This window comes from Bombus pascuorum, chromosome 12 (genome assembly GCF_905332965.1).
Source record: "Bombus pascuorum chromosome 12, iyBomPasc1.1, whole genome shotgun sequence".
NCBI classification, from domain to species: Eukaryota; Metazoa; Arthropoda; class Insecta; order Hymenoptera; family Apidae; genus Bombus; species Bombus pascuorum.
The window spans coordinates 1,634,297-1,656,026 of record NC_083499.1 but is presented as its reverse complement, the minus strand read 5'-3'; the positions used below and the strand labels follow the sequence as shown (position 1 = coordinate 1,656,026).

The 21,730-nt window shown below is 43.1% G+C and overlaps 1 protein-coding gene across 6 annotated transcripts in view; it reads right to left on the bottom strand.

Annotated features, from left to right (window-relative positions):
* Window positions 1–20,144, bottom strand: part of LOC132912407 (homeobox protein homothorax) — a 502,412-nt gene extending 482,268 nt beyond the window's left edge. For 5 of the 6 annotated variants that reach the window (XM_060969789.1, XM_060969791.1, XM_060969794.1 and 2 more), the window contains exons 1-2: window positions 17,954–20,144; window positions 5,206–5,465 (exon numbers count right to left, since the gene is read on the bottom strand). In XM_060969789.1, the coding sequence (XP_060825772.1) occupies window positions 5,206–5,465; window positions 17,954–17,968 (275 nt within the window). In that variant the 5' untranslated portion in view covers window positions 17,969–20,144. Of the gene's footprint in view, window positions 1–5,205; window positions 5,466–17,011; window positions 17,097–17,953 lie in introns of those variants that run through there. The other variant, XM_060969795.1, reaches the window with a different exon arrangement.
* Between the last annotated feature and the right edge of the window lie 1,586 nt (window positions 20,145–21,730).

The window sequence follows — 21,730 nt, the reverse complement described above, 5'->3', positions numbered from 1 at the left end:
AACTGAATGGGAATATACGTATAGCATTCCTATGCGTCGAGGAAAGTTTATCAACGCGTATTAATCAACATCAACGGCGAATTGAAATATCGAAATGCAACCCTCGCAATACGGCAAAGCGAAGCGGCGGCAAACCGTCGCCGGTGAAAGTGAACTCTGCTTCGCATATCTGCTCTTGTGCGCTGATTTTATCGCGGCTTAAATAAAAACAACGGAAATGCGCGTCGCCGATAATAGGAGATAAAGGTGGCGGGTTGAAAATCAATCGCGATATTATATTTCCCGAAAACCGCGATCTTATTCGATGTGGTTCATCGAAATGTCCACAGGTGGTTTTTGCAGCTGTTTCCTTGCTCCCTCAAAGGAAACTGCTATCAAGCGTCGAACCTTCTCTGATAAAACACTATCGCTTGTCGAATTTAAAATCGAATTTAAAATCTATTCCTCTATTCTATTTTCGATTCCTCTTATCTCTCCTGTACCTCTCTCTTCGTTTCGATTCTTTTCACTATCGGTATCTGATATCAAACTGACAGACTTCGATGTAACCAAATAAATGTAATAATTGCTAATAACCAAGTAAATAATTAAACCTGGATTTTTCCGAGCACGAAAAGTATTTTAACTGTTTGCCAAGGGGAAAAAGTCAGACACATATGCTAGACACCGAAATAAAACCTCGGGATCCTGTTTTACCGGGTGGCTGTCTAACTGCAACGCATGTGATGTAATCACAGAGCCGACGCGCACCGATCAATTCCATTAAACAGTGCATTAATATTCATTAGCCGCTCATCTGTTGAAACGTCACTCTAATGCACTAATTATCGTCAATCAGAAAAATAGAATATTAAACAGGACCACAGTCCCGTGCTTCAGCGTACGAATTCACGAAGCACTTTGAGCGAACATGGGACGGACAAACGCCAAACGTGTGTTCCGCGGTGTGCTGCCGAAGAGAGAGAACGAGAGATTTGCGTAAGACGTCTAATCCATAAATGACTCGGCCAATCATGCTCCTTGCATAAGGATCCGAGCCCAGCCGTGATTGGCAGATTCGCTTGTGTGTTACGTCTGCCTGCCAGACTTACGTAAAGCTCTTTCGTGCAATCGCCGTGCAGCCGTAAAACCATAGCAAAAATCAACGCTCGTTTCGAACAAATTTTTTGCACTTCCCTCTTCTTATTCGCCATTGATCAGTCCACGATAACATCTTGGACGAATAGAATTTTTTATAGAAATTTGATAGAAATTTTGTCGATCAGAGATTAAGAAAGGGAGAGTAGTTTGTTAATTTGGCACTATCGAGTGATCGCTTGTTTGAGTACAAATTTTTTTTTTTTTTTTTAATGCTTAAACTTTTTTTTTATTTTATTTTGGTTATTTTACAATTTGGCCTTATGGACATTTGGTAAAGTGTTATATCTTGTTGGTGAAGAAAGAAAAAAAAAATATATATATATAAATAAAAAAAAAATATAGCATGTGGGCGGCTACCCCCAGCGGGGAGCCAGCTTCGTTTTTTCAAAGTTATATCTTTTATGATTTGAGTACAAATGAGTAAAAAACAATTCACGTATATAATTGGAAATTACATGATTGGCGTTCAGGTTCGAATAAGTAGATTCGATCGGCAAAGTGCATTTAATTGGGCATTAATAATTTATTTTAATAAGTGGAGACAAGGCGTTAGATTTATTATTTACTGTAAGGTATTAGATTTCTAATATCCTGTCGGAGAACGTACGTTACCGCGTAGTGGATAAGACGTTTAATCGTTAACTATACCCGCTAATTTTCGTGACGTATTCTCGCGTTAATCTCGAAAGGGTTAACCAATTGCTTTCCGCGACTTTACATCCTAAATCACGCGCTGTCCATCCAAAATAGACAGACTATCAAATAAGGCAACGATCCGGTCGCTGTCTTCGCAATGTCCAAATAAATCCTCCGCAATTTCCACGTCTAAACGAAGACAGAGACGAGTCGCGGTGGCGAACGAGAGCGGATTAGACGACGACAGCAGCAGGTCGATTTCACCTGAACGACTCAATCGGCTTGGACGAACGTACACGATCAGTTTGTAAACACAAGTTTATCAACGAGCAAGGAAATGAACGGCTTAGAAGGGGCTAAACGCCGCCTCGTAACGGCCCTCCGAGACGGTTGCGAGAAAGCGCTGGAATCCATTCGGGATCGGCGGCCGGGGCACACGACGAGTGGACAAATTACAGGGTGCAGGAAATAATGAGGCTCCCGTTCTAGGATGTATACCAGAAATCGGGCCATCTCGCGGCTATAAATCACACGGAACACGGCCGAGCCGCTTCGTAAAACGGCCAATTGACGAGTTTCAGAGCCTGCTGGGAGCGTGGCACGAGGCACAGCCTCGAAACGCGTTTGCTCACCATACCCACCTTCCGCCATCGTTTCCCTCAATCACCTTTCACGCGTAGATCTATGTTTTTCTCTTTTTATTAATCTTCTCATTTATTTTTTGTTGAAATACGTCGATATATTGCCAGAGTTGAAGCGCAATCCATTAAGGTTGGCTATTATTTTTCTGAGCTGCGAATCCAACGCGGTTGATATGAAAAAATGGGAAATCATTCGATGGGAGAGTCGTAGAAAGCGTCTCTTGATACGAGCTAAAGCTGAAGTTATTTTACACTCGCTTCCCAAAGTTGATATCGAGTACCTTTTATAAATCGTATTCTGTCGTTACGCGTTTCGTTACTTACATTTATCAACGTACTCGTTTCGACGTTTTTTATCTACAAGATTTTAGATCGAGGGAAATCTTGAATTTTGAGATTCACAGCAGCTTGGAATTTCACCGAGAGAATAGAAATTCACGTACGCACATACCTTAGTAGAAATGTCCATTACTATATGCTGAATTATTTTATTATTGGAAAATGGACTGGTGCGTATTGAAAACACGCGACTAGAATTTTAGACCACGCCAATTTGCCACGCGAACTATTAAACGCGAAACGTATAATGCGAAAGGAATGCAGGATCATAAGATAATTTCGCTCACGGTAAGAAATAATATTGAGGAGAGAAAAGCGGACAGCATGGCGAAAGATCGAAAGTTGGACCTCGTTTCGCGAATGAAAAAGAACGACGCTGACGCTGGATCCTCTGAATTTGGCTGGCTGGATCATGAATCATCGGTCGGGGACTCGTGTACGTGTGCACATTCGAAATTTATTTTATTCGTGTAGTCGAAGGAGGGGAGGAAAGTTCAATGGAAGAAGAACCTTCCTCGACGCGACAAGAAACCCGAACGCGTTGAATATTAAAAGTTGACACCGGCACGAAGGTTTTGTTTCTTGATAGTAACACGGTGAGAAGCACACACGACAAGGAATATGCAAAGAGAAAGAGAGGAAGGGGAAGAAGGTGTTGCAATAAAGAAATAAACACGTAACGCGTCATGAATTTTCATGTAAATCACGTGTCCATTACGATTTATCAAACCCCATTGTAACGCTGCATTCCTCCATGTCAGCCGATGTATAGCGAAATTACGAGCAGATTAATGCCGATAGGGGCGTATTAACACGAGTGCCGGCGTTAAACGGTCGCCTCTAAGTATTAACCGACCCCCTTCTGATAATGGATTTTAATTCGACCGATTTTAAACGCGCGTTTTAATTGCGCGACGCTCCAAGGTTCGTGCACGTCGATGGACTTTGAACTTTTATCGTTGCAATCGTACGCGATATCACTCTTCCCTGCTGGACATTTTCAAATTGCCTCTAATTCTACTGGTTGATAACGAAAATCCTTATCGAATGATAATTCAAGTATTTAGGTATTTATATATTTTTGGGGGGGGGGGGGTTACAAAATCTTTATTCTTTGAGAACATGAGACTTTGGGGCGGATTATTACTAAGATAAGCCAATGAATGAGCTTGCAAAATGATCGATAGATTGCAAATTTTTGTTTATAAGAAATTTAAAGATGTAAAAAATGTATATAGAGAGTACAAAGATTGCAAATAACAGACAAAGATAAAAATAAAATGTAAAATATCCGAAATAAAGTAAACGAAACGAATTCCTACTTACATCCTACTTTTCTACTTGTGCCCATAAAAATATCAATTTGCGTAAAAATCTACAGTCTGCTAGTAGATCACAGTAGTAGCTAGTAGCTAGTAGATCAGATCGCTGTCTGAAAAGTTCTTAATTTTAATAGCAAAATGTACGATGTATATGTAACTTTTCTGAAATCAAATGATTACTCTAAATGAAATGATTAATTTAACTATTGTCGACAAATTTCTTCCTTTGTAAATACTTATAAACGAGGGTATGTACTAGTACTTAACTTGTATATTTCTCTTTATATATAAAGACACCATCGATTCGAACATGTTACAGCATAATTGTTTGGTTTCTACATGTTCCTCGTTCTTCTTTCATTACATTTTTATACTTATGTATCTTATACTTGTCCAAGTAACGAAGATTATTATTATATCTTGTAAGCATCTTTTTCATATTACTTTCGCATATTATTGCATCTAGCCATACGTGTGACAGAACTATACGTATCATTCAAACACGCTGTCACGTGTATTATCCTTGAACGTTATACGTAATTCGTTAACTCGCCTGTTATTATACTCTATACTATATGGTTAGATTTCATCATTGCGACCGCAATACACCTTGTCATTTATTCTCACAGTTCGTTTTACAATTTTATATCTCGCAGAAAACTAAAAAAAAAAAAAGTATAAATATTCGAAACTGAGAAAAATCATTTACACTTTACACCCTTTTACCTTATTTTATTACCACCTACCCTATACCTCAACAAAAGTAAATAAAAAATCATTATTTAATTGTTATTTGCTCTCCGTGTTCCATTTTATTTCAGTGAAAAATGAAAAACACCGATGATGTACATAAAAGAATAAGAAGTTTCGTCTACTCGTCACTTGAAATTAACTTACCATACTCTTGATATTTTACTATTCTGTATCTTATGACAGATACAGAAAGTGGACGATAATAATAATAAAAATATTCATCGCTTATTGGCTGTATTTTCCAATTGTATTTCGCTACTCCATAATACTAACGAAAGGAAGAATAATGAGAATAAAAATCTTCAAGCCGGGAAAAGAGACAGAAAGATGAGGAGACGAGAAAAGGAAAACAGAGAGTAAAGAGGCAAACTCACCCATAAATCGCGTCCTTGTCGCGTTTGTGGACATCGGGTACCGCAGATGCTGCAGCCGCGGCTGCCGCCGCGAGAACGTGTTGGGGTGGTTGCGGCGGGGGCGGTGGATACTGGGGATGTGCAGGTCCCATACTTCCGAGGTGTGGACTGTGATGGAGACCTGGTACACCTCGGGCGCTCCCGTGCGGATCGTACAGCCCTGCGCCACCTCCGCCACCTCCGCCCTCGAGGTAACTCCCGTGCAGCCCGCCGTCGTCATACTGAAACCACCAGAAAGCGAGAAAAAAAAATTAGTACGAATTATCGATCGTATGTATATGTGTGAATATCCGTATATGTATATATGTAAACGCGCAACGCAGTGCTCATAATTAACGCGAGACCCACACCTTGACTACTGGCAGATGTTCGAGGCGACCGAAAAAATTACATCGGCCAAACAGTATCGACTAGAAGGAAATTTATCATCGTTCTTAACTCGAGTGAATCGTTTTACGCGTTACGAGGTTAAAACAGGCGACGCTCGGTTTCATTCAGCTCGAAAAAGTTGTTAATCGAATGTAATTACGAGACTAGTTGGTATCACGTGTTCGCGCAGTTTAAAGCAGCCTTCGCACGCTGATACATATTGCTCTTATTGACTTCTCTAGTTTTACGAGGTTTCCTCAAATTATATCGGAATTAGATGTCGTTCGATAGCTAGATATAGCAGTGCTTCGATAACTGACCGTTTCTATCCCAATCGATTCTTAGAATTGATTTCGTGCAACAAGACTCGTATATATTTTACTTCCATTTAATAGAAAACAGAGGCACATAGCGCAATTAACTATTCGTGTCCAATTCAATGAATTTCTGTCGATCGAATTCATGTATCCGAACGTGAACTTCTGTTAGTTAATCATAAATGTACCCAGGCTACGTTATATATTCGCGATCGGTAGATTTTATGTGATGCTATAACATATAAATAAGAGAGAAAAAATAAGCCAAAATTTATTTTTGATAAATATTCCTTATTATCACCCGTTAGATGACTGTGACCACAGATTATACATTGGAAAATTATATTTCAAGAAAATATGAAGCATCAAGCACGCATGGATATTTTGACTGTATGTGAACGACAAATCCTAAACAATAGAGAGAACCAATAAACGTCTGTTATATAAACTACTTATTTTGATGATAATTAAAAATAAGTAGAAGTTTACTATACTCGAGATTTCCATGTCATCTGCGATAACGGACCCGATAAAGTCTTCCCTCGTAGTCAATTAAAGATGTACTACATACTCATTCCTCTATCGATGTAAGTAATTTTTACTACCGACACATGGATACCATTCCACCCAAACATAATCATCCAACTATCGCAGGATCGATAGAAATCGATGATGGTACTGCAGCACGTATCATCGTGTGCAGACCGTTTAATACACTGTTTCTGTTTCGTCGGAAGCGCGTACGCGAGCTTTGAAATACCACTTCGCGGAAGCGGCTACTCCTCTATTATCAGTCATCATTATTATCCCGCCTTAGCGGCTCGTGATAATCGCGATAAGTTCGCGCAGATTAAGATATCGAGATGAACGTAAGTGAACCTTCCAACGAAAAACGAGCAACATTATTTGTTAATACGCTTTTAATTAGCGAGGACAGGAACGAACAGCAACAACGAGACACTTTTATCTCTGGCTTATCTAAGCAACGCTCGACTTTGATACACTTTTATGAAACTTACGATTCGACGAGTGTCAGTGAGAAATAATTGAAGGATAAAAGTCGAATGTCACAGGTTAAGGCGCTCGTAAACTTTAACGAACTGGATCCATCGATTTCGCGCTATTAATGCATTAAATATAGAAGACTCGACCGTCCTTGTTCCGAGTGCCATAGCCGTGGAATGCTGGTTGTTCCGCGCAAAAATAGGCGGAATTTATTTCCGCTCTCCGCGAGACAACCGTCGTCAAACGGGGAGGTGTGTACGCGCAATCGAAAATACACCGGGTTACAGAAATACCGAGGGGGACACTTGGGAATTTATTGCGAAACCTCTTCTGCGTTTCTGTTTGCGTCTTTTTTTTTATTCTTCTTTTTATTCTCCTTACATCTATCTATTTTATTACCTTTTTTTCTTTCTCGTTTAGCTTATCATTGGACTGGACGTAAGTAGAATATACGTAAGTAGAATGAGTAATCAATATTGATGGACCAAGAAGAGAGGCGATAGAGTAGGGGATAGTACAAGATGGCTAGAAAGCGAAAGCAACGCACGATCAAGCAATTCGAGGTGCAAGTGGAATGAGTGGAGCGAACCTTTGGAGGATAGCGACGCGCGTGAAATATGAATTTCGTAAGCGTGCGTGGTACGTGGCGTGTGCGGAATCGTTGAAATTTGATCGAGTGGAAGGCGCTTCGCTGGAATCGTATTTTGAGAGGAATTCGCGGAGAAAATTAAGACGTGGCGAGATCGGGACGTTAGCATGAATTAAAGATTCCGTTCGCTAAAATAAATTAACGATCAAATAAATCAAAGGGAATTTAGAAACCTGGCCGCTGAAACATAATGGAGCCTCCAGAAGTCGGAGTCGATTACGGGGAAGATCAGCGTTGAACGTTAAACGGAGAATCGTGCGAGGGAATTACTTAACTTGCCAGTAAATGACGTGCTCTTCGAGCGCAAAAAATCGAGGAAGTTTCTGAATATCGGCAAACGAGCTTGTACGAGAAACGATCGTGAAACGGACGAGACAGCGAAACGTCGGCCAGCAAGTTTCCTCCAGTTTGTATCGAAGATATCTCGATCGTGGAACGATCAGGAATAAGGAAGCCAATGATTTTTCTTGACTCGTCGCGGCATGTACCTTGTCACGATATCGCGGAAACGAAAGCAAGGCGATTATTATCGCTAATTACGTGGCTCGACCGTCAAGTTTGAGAGCTGGTAATTTCGCGACGGAAAGAAAAACGACGAAATAAAGGAAGAAAGGAAAGAAGAAGATGGAAAAGTAGAGAGAAGGATGCTTAAAGAGAAAATGAAAGAGAGGATGAACGACGGTTTTTTTTTTTTTTTTTTTTTTTTTATAACGTTTATTGTCCAAGAAGATGAGTATTACATGTGTATGTTATTCACAATAAACAATGAATTTCGGTTGTAGGGTGGATTAGGCAAAAGTACCGATACGCGTCGGTACGACGTAGCCATGGTCTAATATGTGTCGTGGGTTTTCGGTTTTTGCGTTTATTTTTTTGTTTTTTTGGGTTTAAGTCGCATTGGTGCGTGATTTTTGTGTATTCTTGTGTGTGTTGTATTTTGTCCTGAAACTTGGCCGCAAAACAGGACTCCTCGGTGTATTACTTTTATGCGTTGTGGGATTTTGGGGGGGGGGATGAGTGGGAAGGGGAGGGGAACGACGGTTGTTCTTCGGCTATCGTGATTTCGAAAGGAATATGGTTTACATGGTAAATCGAGAATCTTTGATCGCTAGCGTTGACAAAAATGACATGGAAACGTTGGAAAAGTTCTATTTCGTGCGCTTTCAATTTGATTAGTACTATCGGCTGAATGTGTTACAGACCGGAATACAAAATATTTCGTGCAGAACGGAACGAGCCATCTGATTTCACCGCATTATCGTAAAAACAACGCCAGTTGTCCGGTTTGCGATCGAGTCGAGCAAACTCGAAACGATATTGACTTAGTTCCTTAAGTTCATTTTTGATATAAGAGAAACAGAGTGAATATACTTTGCATAATGTCATAGATGCATGATTTATCCATCTTCGAAGTTGGATTTTTTAATCAAAGTTAAAGATGTGATATAATTACGTCGTTGATCGTAAAATGTTACGAGGACTGTGTTAGCAGCACCAAGAATCCTGTTTCATAAAAGAAACTACATAAAATATGAGGAAAACGAATCTGAATGGATCTATACGTAGCTTTCCGTTCTCCCGAAATTCATGAAATACGGCAAGCTGCAAAGGAAAATGAATTCGATCGTCAGAGAAGGATAAAGAAAAAACGACTAACGTCTAATAATTCAACATGGAGAGCAAAGCTATGAAGATATCACTAGTTGATCGTGCAGAATATCTTAAACGGGAGAGAGAGCAACGAAGGACGCGGTAACTTCAAGCCTTGATCGCAACGGAGCAATACCAGCTTCCACGATTTTATTTCCTACGAAGAACTTGAAAGATAGTACAACTTTTTAGCTAAATTACCCGCTGTTATGATCAACGCTTGTTCCTTTATTTTTTCGTAATAAAATTGAAACGATAATTTCTTGGTTGGCGATTGTTAGCGTGAAAGGAAAAAAAAAAACGCTGCGAGTCGATTCGCGACTCGAGATGCAGAAGTTTATCTGGCGTTAACGTAGAGATGTTTTCGCGCGGTAATTCTGCCGATGTAAAACGACGCTGAATGCCTGGAGGCGAATTATTTGGCATGAATTTCCACGGTGCGCAGCTGCAGCCGCGATGAAATATTCATAACGCGATTGAAGAGCTTACTTTTCTGAGCCGCGCTCGATTCGACAAATGCGCATAGCGGGAAATTTTAACGATACTCGATAAGAGAGGTAGAAAAATAAGAAAATAAGACGAGTTATTGCAAATAGGTAAAGGCTGCCCGATGCTCGTTATTAGTGCACTACGTTTGCGCTGCGACAGCGTTGATTGAGGACAGGCATTTGCATATTTCTTTGTTTCCCGGATCAAAACGTCTTTCGAGGGTGATGTAATTTTCCTAGTACATAGATGACTATCGCGTACGGTAGAATCTCTATAAACACATGTTATAGTAAGTAGATATTACTAAAATATCTAAAAATATGATCGAAGAAATACATCAAAGTAGCTTCTATCATTAGTTCTTGATAGACAGAAGAACATTACGAACAGCATACACTAACATATCATACGCATTACATATTAGGAAACTCGATGAAATATTTAGAAGTATGAAGATATTCGAATATGTTAGAATCCCGAGAAATTCTAAAAATTAAGAATCCTTGGATCAGAAACGTAGAGACGATTTCACCGCAAGAATCTATCAAAAGAATATCACGTACAAGAATGAATAACGTTAGTATAGCCTACTAAAAAATTCGACAAAGATAACAAAAGGTAAAAATTTTCTCCTGTGTAGGTAGTTGAAATTGCTAAGAAATTCGGAAGAAACGATCCCTCTTACGTTCAAGAATCATCAGACAGGATTTCACCGCTGGAATTTAGGAAGAAAAAATTGTGTACACCTAAAAACATCATACACCGCTGTATCGTACGTGTAACGTTATTAAATTTGATGGAAATTTATAAATAAGAGAAACCGACAAATATTGACACGTAAGGAAATAGATGATACGTTAGAAAGTAGATACTGAAATACATTAATTTATTTTATAGAATGGAAACAGATACATAGGCGGATACATAAGGAATTGCGAAAATCGACTGGTTTCGACTCGCAAACACATCGAGTATGGAATTCGCATTAGAATGGTCGATTCGAGGCATACGGAACCGATCGATCGGATCGACCGGTTCGAGGATTCACCGTGGTCCGAGAAACGTGGCTCATTTGCAAGCGGATAGGTCAAGGCGAGTGTGCTTAAACGCCACGGTATAAATCACCGGGAACGAAGTAAGGGGGCGAGCAGGGGCACGACGCGGAAGACGCGTGTGCACCCTCTCTTTCACGATCAATACGGTGAACGCGCGCGCGCGGCTGCTCGCGATTATAGACACGACCGGAAATATAAATCGACGAAAATCCATCGGGAATGGCGGATCACCCAGCCAGAGGACCCAGAAAATTAGCCGGTGATCGACGAGCAGCCGCCGGCGAATTTTTCCAACCGACGAGGTAAACACCAATAACCCAATCGCGGTCCTTCTCCCTCTTACTTCCCTCGCCCTTCTCTCTGTATGGTTTCATACCCTTCACGTCGAAATCAATTTCAAAATGGCATAAACGCGCCGGCAAGAAATATCGAAGCCATTCCCATTTGGCTATTAATCTTGTATGGCCGTGAAAAAAATTTTCATCGCCAGTAAGCGGAGGAATTTTGAGAACTCTCGATAATAACGTAACGCTCCAAGCTTCTTGCAGTGTACTCGCTGTTAAGTTCATTCAATTAATTAAATATCTCTGTTCACGCAAATGTTGTGCTTTCGAGTTTGTGTGCGATAAAAAGGCTTAATAATAATAAGGGAAAATAATTTGTTTAAATGAACAATACGTGGAAATAAACGTTAAATTTTAATGACTGGTAAAAAATGTATTTTTAGTTATGTTAGAAATGAGCATTCGTAGAAGAAAGTTACTGTTCCCATAATACGTTTTCGTATCAATAATAAATTAGAGTATTATACGTACTGTTACGATATCAGTAACCATTATCAGTAACCATTATGTATGCGCTAAGAAATTATTGATAATATGAAAATGCAAGAAACATTTGTTCGACCGAAAATGTTTGCATGTTGCTGAAGTTTAGTCAGAATTGAAAAAAGATAAAAACGGGTTCCGTTGGACGGAAATATTTCGAAAGGTGGTCGTATGGTGTGCTGGTGTCCTATATTAACGTGCAGGCTACCCTGCGGGTCGTCGACACGACATGAGCTTACAGGCTTAGTTGCAATGCTTGTATAAACTTCTGGCCGACGCTAATGCGATGAAACGTAATGTAAAATAGATATTCGAACGCCTCGGAGAAGTGGCTGTAGTTCGCGACGATGATGGCGCGGTGGATTAATCGAATCATGGCCGATGAGTGAGGTTTTCCAACACTTTTACCTGCATCAATCCAATTTAAATTTGATTCGTCTTCTAATCGAAGAAATATTTAAAAAAACCACGCGGCAGAAAGAAACGAACTAAAAACCACTAAACGTACGATTTTCAAAACTCTTGATAGTCAAATCTAATACTTTCACGCACAACAGGATTATTCTAAGAAATCTTAAAAATTGAAAAGTTTGCAAGTTGCGGATATTCGCGATGCGAAACGACAGATTTCAGAGCGCGATCGTTCGGGCAATTTGTTCGACTCGATAGCGGCTCGGACCACGCTCCACAAGTAAATCGATTATTAATCGCGCCACGCTCTCGGGGAAATTTATACGGGACCAGGAACCAGTTGTGAATAGAGCCTAAAGGACGCGGTTATCGAGTACGCTTGGCTCGCAGAAACATGGCTGAGATTCCAGGACGGAGAAAGAAGTCGTGAAGAAGAGGAGGGAGGCGAGGAGAAAGAAAGAGAGAGAAAGGACCCGGCGACTGTTCGTTACTTTCTGATTGATGTCGACATTTGGAAAACATTGCGACGTACAAGCACGCATCGGGACAACGCCATGTGCCTCGCCTATCTTAAGGGCGCATCGTGCATCGTCCGCTTTATCGTCCGCTCTTTTTCGACGAGCTCGTCGATTTTAGCCCTCGAATCGCTCCAAGATTCGGCGATACCACTACGACCCTGCTGCACGAAACTGGGCTTAGATTGAAACGTCTTACGAAGATGCTCGAAATAATTGGAAGCGCGAAAGTGCACGGTAAATTGGAAATCGATTAATCGAGCCTTTTGTCTTTGCGTAGAGACGACTATCACGAGACATTTGTTCTTTTCTTATACGTTCTTAAGAATTGAATAATTATTTGTTAAAAAGAGTGTATAATGCGCTTTCTCCGACGATACCGTTTAGACAATTAAGCAAAATATCTAAATTTTTATATGCGTATTTAATGGAATTAAAGACTGGCTTAAATATTCTGTAAATTATGAACGCTTCCAATTTCAAGAATACCGTCTGTAATGAAAAGATTGCAGAATAAAAATGGAGCAATTTCGTCTCGCTTTGAGATAGCAATGAAGCTTGTCTATCTCGCGACGAAGATTGTGGCATAATGAAAAAAAAAAAAAAAAAGGCTGATTACTCGAAAGTAATCAGTACCTACGATTAAGAAATTTTGACATATATCAGTAGAGAACTGAAATTGAAAATGAAGCAAGAACTTGATTAGAATTACAAGTACGTACAGGTAGAATTCCAAGGAAGGGGCATTATTCAAGCTGACGCCCGTTGATGTTTAGAAGCGAACTGATGCTACCGAACGCAATATTCTTAATTTTCCCGCGACCTGAATACTTTTTCGACGGTGAAAACAAACGACAGGACGGTGTATACATCTGCTGGAATATTTTCTGGCATCCAAGCAAGACACATGGAAGCGGACGATATTTAGAGACCCCCACTAAATTTCACTCCGAAATAACCAGTCAGGCGACAGAAATCCCTCGATAACTTTCTTTTTCAACAGCCGAACATTTTCCTCCGACCCGTATACCGTTACCAGAAGGGGGTCCCCGTCGAAAAACCTACAGAAACCTGGCGAAAAAAAAAAAAGAAGGACAAAAAAATATCGCCTCGTCGAGGGCAGCGAATGGAACGCGCGAGAAATCGATACGACTTTAATCCACAGGCTAAAGGCCGATATCCGCGGCGATCGGGAGAGCGAAAGTGATTGATGGATACCCATAAATACATAATCACGGTTCGTTCGCCACCGCGTGGACAAAAATCCGCGCTCGTCGCCGCTATTCACCGAACCTTGGAATTTTTAATCCCGAAAACGCTGGGCACAGCGGCGCGCACTGATTCGCCAAAGCACGAAATTCACGAACATATCGACGAAACACTTTCGAAATTCCCCTCTGGCTGCCGATCTTTTCGGCAGAAACAACCAAAAGGGGAAAGAGAAAGAAAAAAAGAGTATTCGTTTCGTCGGAACGTCTCGTGCGCATTAATCACGGCAACAGCCGCGACTTGAGGAAGCATACGCAATAAAATTACCGACGAACCGGTTGAATATGACAGGATAAGCTCGATAGACCCGGATGCAACGCACGAATTCCGTTTACATGGTGTTCGGAGCTCGGCGATGGGACGAAAAGAGCGATTCGCACGCGAAAGCTGTGCATGCACGCATCTTGGTATCTTGGCAATTTCGAGCAAGGAGCAGCGAAGGAAAATTGAGCGGTAAAACGTGCACCTCCATAAGAGAAGCGATTGAGACGCCGCGTCGATGCACCGTGTTATTTCGTACAACCAGCCAATCCGCGGCTCTCATTATTTTCACGCTCGCCCGACTCGCAATTAAACGCACAGAAGCCTCCCCGTCTGCTTCCGTCCTCCGTGTCGACCTCGCGATTTTTATCGTTTCTTGCGTTCTTCTCGATGGCAAAGTTAGTTTAACCGTTACAATCGTACTTTAACAATACGTAAAACATCTGACTAGACATTCGGATACCGTGATTTCGATGCATCTTTTAGCATTTTTCGTCGACATTTTTTTGAATTTCAAAGATATTTGGGTGGTCGGTTGTGTAGCAAAAGTCGATGGCTGATGGAACAAGAGATTTCATCGAACGTTTCGATCGCTAGTTCCAAGTGGATCATTTTTCGCGATCCGAAAGACAAACAGATTGCGTAACAGAGTTGCAATGATGTTCGAGCTAGAGTGTACTCTCTCGTGTACACTCGATGCTAGGGTAGTTTTTTTCTGGTATCGATCAGGGTTGCGGTTTGACGGATATAAGTGGCAACGTGGTGTGTACGGCTTAATTAAAGTTAGTGGAGGCGGTCAGTGATGACCAGGATGGCGGCGGACAAGTCGAAAATATATATTTCCTTTTAACGGTGTTTGAAACGAAAGACGAATACGGCAATACAAATGTCGAATTGAATTTTGACTCGAATCGACTTGAATTTTTACTAAATGTTCCAAGCTGTAATCATATTACGGGTTATGAAAGGTTTATGAAGCACGAATGCGTCAGAGAGATTATCGGTGTGCCTTCTAGGTGAAGTTTTCTATCGAATTAATATATTAGAATGCTGGATACATAATTCAGACTGGAACACATCGAACATACTTTTGCTCAAATAATATTTCTGAATAATTTATGACCAATCGAAACGCCTCAGGATATCATTTGCAATATTAACAAATCGTTTGCTCGTACTTTACGGAAACTAACCTCATCTTGCCCGCGTATACACGAACATTCATTCGTCTCCTCGTGCACGACTTAGACACAACCGGCTGCGTCCGATGTCGAATTTCGAATTATGCATTCGAGACGACTCACTGCTTTTTCCAAACGCCACTGTTCAAACTACGATCCATTATCAAAACGTGACACAAATTTTTGATTAATATTCACTTTTCGAAGAACCTTGGAATTCACAGAGCGAGCCACATAAATATTAGACAATAAATATCGATGGCCGTTTTAAATATTCGAAACGTGTCGAATTTCTGAACCACTTTTACGTAAGACGATATTTCGTACGAAGCAATTTTGTGCAAAAACGTTGGATAAAATGGGAGGGGGGTGGGAAATTATGGAGCGATAGCGTTAAAAAGGAAATATTTAGTTCGATAAGCAACGTCCACTGATTAGACACACGGAAAATCGACAGAAGCACTTTGTCGAGATACGATACAGGGAAGAGGAGACCGACGGTAGAATCTGAACGAGAGGTAAGTTCCGTCACTTGAAAATCGACCGGCACGCGAGCAATCGTCGCTTATCGACGATCTCGTAAAGCTCTTTATCGACACCGATACCGTTTTCACTTGGCCGTGTCCGATAAAACCGTAATCGTCGCTGGAATTTGAGAAACGTCAGAGAAAATCTGACCGATTAACCCTTTACAAGAGTAGTAACATTATGCTAGACGAAATCATGACACGATGATCAACTAGACGTACCCGCTGATAAATATTATCTCGACATCTGCTGCTATCGTTCTAAGGGAAACCTTTTCTTTCTTAACGATAGCCATTTTCGTGCGTTGAGCGCTGCTTGAATGGAACGTTAATGAAATACTTGCAGACCAACTTGGATGTCTTTCTTCGAAGGAGTTCTTCAAATTGTACTATTATCTCGGAATATTAATTTCAACAAATGGAAATTTATGGAATAGATTAAACCACGGTTCAGATTTTGCTTCAATCCTACTGTTTATTTTCCGGTATTCTCACTAAAAGTAACATTTCACGATGAAAGAAATTTCTACCAATTATAGGTCACGGAATAGCTGAAAAATTCTCCAGGTTATTTTCTCCAATTTTCACTCAAAATAAAATTTCACTATCAAGCAAAGTTTTATCATGCAGGTTTACATCTCGCAGGAAAAATTACCTCCACTAATTTTCTTTGAAAATAAAATGTCACAACGATGGATGGTTCTATCAGATTGGTTAAAATTTTGTCGCGAAAATTCCACTAATTATTCCCATTAATTTTTAATAAAAATAAGACCCCAGGATAGAAGAAATTTCTCGTAAATCACGGTCGAAATTTTAGTCCAAAAATCCTATGGCTTTCACTGATTTTCCCTAAAAATACGGAAATTCCTACGTTCGTTGGAAAGGTTCGAGGGCTTTCCCATAGGGAGACATAAAAGTCGAGGTTAGGAAGAGAGGACATCTGGCAGAGTGGACGCAGTTTCACATCCGACGGACAGTGAAGACCAGCGCCAGTCAGAGTTTCGAGACTGCCGCCAAGTGAAAATCAAGGGGAATGGGATCCACAGCGAGCAATGGGTCGGAATGATTGTCGCGTGAACAAAATTCCAGTCGACGACAAGAATCGTAATCAATTCCTCGAACGGCGGCTATCCGCGGGCGTCCAACAGACGCTCTCACATATCGATTCGTGCATCTCGATAGCATGTCAATCCAGCCGTGCACGATATTCACGTAAAATGATAATTTCGGGTTGTCTACCTCGAGAGAGTTTCTCCGGAACGGACCACTTGAACACGGATTCCGGATCGACGACACTACACTTGCACGCGACCCGTTTTGCTCGACAAACGACAGATTTTCCTAGTTTCTCCTAAATATACCGTTTGTCTCGTGAATATTACCAATTTCTAAGCAATTACCATTTTCTACTCCGTCAGCGATACTCGAGAAATTTTGTCGATTTCGCTGCTACAACGGAGACACACGTCGCAAGAGTCGAGAATAAAATTACACGTTTATGAATCGATCCCTCGAGACGCCCTTCGAGTGCTGCTACCTACCACGATTTTGCCTGCACTAACTCACTGAGCCTCGAGCTTCGAAGTTGCTCGATTACACCGAAGCCCCAGTTAAACAACAAAGTCCTATCGAGACCTGTTCGAATAACGCAGGAATCGTCTGACCAGCGTATCGACGCGTCCAAAACAGCGTCCTGTTGCCGATTTCGAACTCGTTTTAATCCGATCTATGGACCACTTTCACGGAATTCTGCGAGCGCACCTCGAAACCTACACTGTCACGTCTCTTACAAACGAACATTCTATGCCCAAAACGGTTACGTCACAAGGTAAATCTATCCCGACGCTACACTATACGAAAGATTTATAGTCCCTTGAGCGTCGAAATCTCCGGTCGATCGCCAGGGTAAGGTCGTAGCCGCGCACCTATTGGCGGCCAGCGATTTTCAAGTTCATGAGTGTTGCGATTATTATTTAGATATGTACATAGCGAACACCTAGAATCGTACGAAACTATAAATCACATTACGCGAGGCAAAAATTATCCACGAAATGCGTACGGCGGTTCACTCTCGAGCTCTTTTTACTCCTAACCACGCACCTAAGTCTCTCATGGAATTCTGATCGGGTAGGGAAATACGCGTGATCTGAACATAGTAAAATCATGGATAAATGGACGTACCCTTGGCTGCGCCATGAACGCCCTGGCCGCGCCGGGGAACTCTGCGTGCTGAGCCACCGTAGCGGCTGTATTTTCCCACAGTATAAGCAAGTAACCTCGAACACTTCACACACACTGGTTTCCCCACTTTTCGATTCGCCTTATCGGGGCGATCGGTTTGCCCGTTTCCCGTTCGTCACACTCAGAGGACTCGCGGATTATTGCCTTCGTCGAATGCACAGAACGACCAAGAGAGAACGACGCTAGAGCGTCGCCAGGGCAAACGTCCGTTCTCGAATAATTCGCTATGGGCTTCCAAATTTCTGTTTCTTAGCTTCGTTGCGTCGCAATGATGGATCGCAGTATTGTCCAAAGATGAGACGCGGCCGACGGCTCGCAATAAAACGGGCCCACAGCACTTGACGATTGTTCTACTGCACTTTAACCACTATTAACGTGTGCTGTTGGCTCCGTCGGTCCTCGACGATCCCCGGATCCGAGTCGACCGGCGACACGAGATACTCTGTATGACGGCAAGAAATCGAAGCGAGCGTCAGCAGAGCTCAGCACGCGCGATTGAACGCTGCAGCAGGACTACGGCTACGGCCGGACACACGTGCTTCCTCATCGTCGCGATCACACCGCCGGATGTTCCGTTGACACTCACAGACCAAAACAAGCACCCACGGAGCGTGTCTCTTCGTTTAATGTGTCAGTTTCGCCACATTATACGCTCGAGTTGTCCGCTTTTTCCAACACGTGGTCTTTCATAGATTCTCTGTACGACGTTATTTATTATTTGTGTTAAGCTTGCGGATATTCGACGATAGTTTGCAATAAGTTTCTCTTGGTCGTCGATATCAAAGACGGCTAAATCGAACTTCACCGATATACGACACGAAACGACAGATTATTTCTGTTTGCCGACGGACAGGATTCACGATCACGTTTCTACCGAAAACTGATTGGTATCACCACGACGTATCACTCGATCTCTAGTTGTCACGGATATTATCGCTGTTGCTGCTGCGTCGCTGCTGTCTGCTCTGAATCGACACACGGTTTATCACGTCGGCCGTCGGAGAGCAATTCTCGGCTGCACTGATTATTATTGTTGTTTTCACAGATAAAACGGCACGGGTAAACACCGGAGAGGTTTGCGTACGTCACTGCCGGAACACGTTTACATCCTTCGTTACGATGTATTCGTTGGAGTATTGGCGCGAAATCAAGGCTGTCGTTGGAGTTTCGTTCCAACGAAAGGAGACAGGGAAATCGAGCGTAGCACACGGGCGGACGGCTTAACTCGCGTGGCCGTCGATCGCGCGCGCGTCACACTGCTGCTTCAAAACTTGTGCACGAAACAAAGAAACCAAGATATCTCCTCGGTATGCGGACAATATTACTTTCGCGATAATTCTGTCGGACGATGACGACGGGCTGTCGTTAAGGTGGTGAAGCAGAAAAGTCCCGTGCATAGGTCGCACAAACGCGACAAACAACAGTCCACTGTGGTTAAATCGGATGATTGGTGGTAGCCGAGTTCGTTCGTCGTCGCGTATTCGCGCGACACGAACGAAAAGTCGTGCGTCGGTGGTGCGGCGGTATCGGCGTTGCAACGATGTATCTCTCTCTCTTTGTTTGCGAATATTGCGTTACCGCGCGCCAAATTACATATCTGTGGTTGCCCGTTGTTTTACGATGATAAACGAATAAACACGCCGAGCGATTCGCGGTTCGTATCAGCGGCAATATCCTCCACGCGACAAGGTGGAGAAACGGTGCGGAATACGCGTCGTCGACGGAGAGTTCGCGGCGGAAGAAGAAGCGCGTTCCTCCTCGCGGCGATTACTGAACGAACGAACCGGTCACGCAGAGGAGTGAGAGAAGAGGTGACGCGCGAGAGAGCTGTCCGCGAGACGGCGTCCGACCCACCTCCCTTACCGTAACTACTACTGCGTGTGCCACTCGTAACTCCGGCGGACAGAAGGTGGAAGGTTGGTGTATATGTTGCGCGCGGGCCGGCAGGCAAAGGCAGCCACGGGAATATGCGTGTTTCGAGTTCTTCCCCCACGAAAAAGCACCGGGTAGATCCACGGGTAAGAGAAGAGCAGAACGAGCGAGCGAACGTGGAGAGCAGCGCCTAGCGCGGTTTTAGATCCTGCGCCGTCCGCAGTCGTTCGCTAACTGTCAATCAGCGCCGTGCTACACGAAGGAGTGGGAGGCGCGCAGTCACGCCCATCGAACGCGGCCAATGCGTCCTCTGGTCCCGCCCATCTCCCTACCACCGGCCCGCGAAAGTAGCGCCGCGCCGGCGAGACTGTGAACCACAGGATTCTCCGCCATCGCTACACCACTACCAACGAGACCGCCGACGGATGACGACGACGACGACGAACGAGACGAGAGGCCGACGAACACGAGGACGAGGACGACGCTGTCGTACACGAGAATGCGTTGTTCCGCTTTTACCTTCTCGCACAGAGGAAAGCCCGTATCGGTTAAACCAGACGCTTCTATCACGCTCTCCGCTCTGTATCCAGGTTTCTCTACCGTTCACGGTAGAATCTTGTTACGCGTTCGATGTGATGCACGAAGATTGTACGAAGCCAACGGAACAAGCGTACCGTTCTACCCGTGTCCGTGAAACGACGAACAAGTGATAGCCTTCTATGTATGTTCCTGCGTTCGTTTGTAGGAATCGCGACTGTATCATCGACGTTGAACGGATCCAACCGTGTGTGATAAAGAATATATTCTACGACTAACCTATGGTTACCACCAGTAAACGAGAGTGTCGAGACGAGCTAAGCAGTTTCTTTAAAACGCTTGCTGGCCAATCCTACGAATCTTAACGCCATCGATCAACTTGCGCGCGTTCTTCGTATTGTTCTAACGGACAGTCGAGGAACACTCGAAATTTCTCGTTCGACTCTGCCAGGGCGAGGAAGAAGCCGGTGCGCGTATATCGCGCCAGAAATAGTAGAATAGCCGCGGAGATAGGAGCGCGTCTCTTGGCAAGGAATTCGTCGCGCTAGCTCGACGTCTTAAATAACGCAGCCGATGATCCTGACAAATAACGAGACTCGGCTAAATGCCGGCCGTCGGACGGACCCGTTGGAACGCGTTCGAAGACTCGACGAATTTACAGAATCGACCAGCGCGTATCGACGCTGTCATTCTCGGCTCGATGCCATATTTCATTGCTCGGGCAGAAGGGGTGTTAGAGCCGCAGTAGGGCGAGAGGTTGGAAAGCCCTCGACTTTCGCGCGTTAAACATCGTTTCGTTTTATCGTTCTCCTTTTTTCTCTCTTTTCTTTTCCTTTTTTTTTCTCTCTCTCACTACTTTTTTTCTCTCTTTTCTTCTCTGTTTTTTTTCCTTTTTATTATTCCCTGGTTATTAATTCAACGCGTCTGGTCGCGGGACGGCCAGCCGGCGGCGGCGGTCGATCGAGCTTTGAATGAACCGAACGAACAGCTGACTCCACGCAGGAATTGGGTCGCGAACGTGCGGTTTCGAACTTTGAATGGTATTCGGCGTTGGGTGAGTAATAGCGACAGGAGGCGGCGGAGGCGGACGAGGGCAGAGAGGCGGCTGTCACCGACATCACTCAGTGTCTCCCTCCTGGCGTTCACTTCGCTCGATTTTATGACTCTCTCTCATCCCGCGCGCGTACTTCCACCCCCCCAGACCCCTACGGTTCTGCCCCCGTTGCGTTCGCGACAGTGCCGCGTACACGCGTGTCCCCTCGCGTTTGCATAATATCGCGAATCGACGCGTATCCCTTTCCTTCCGTC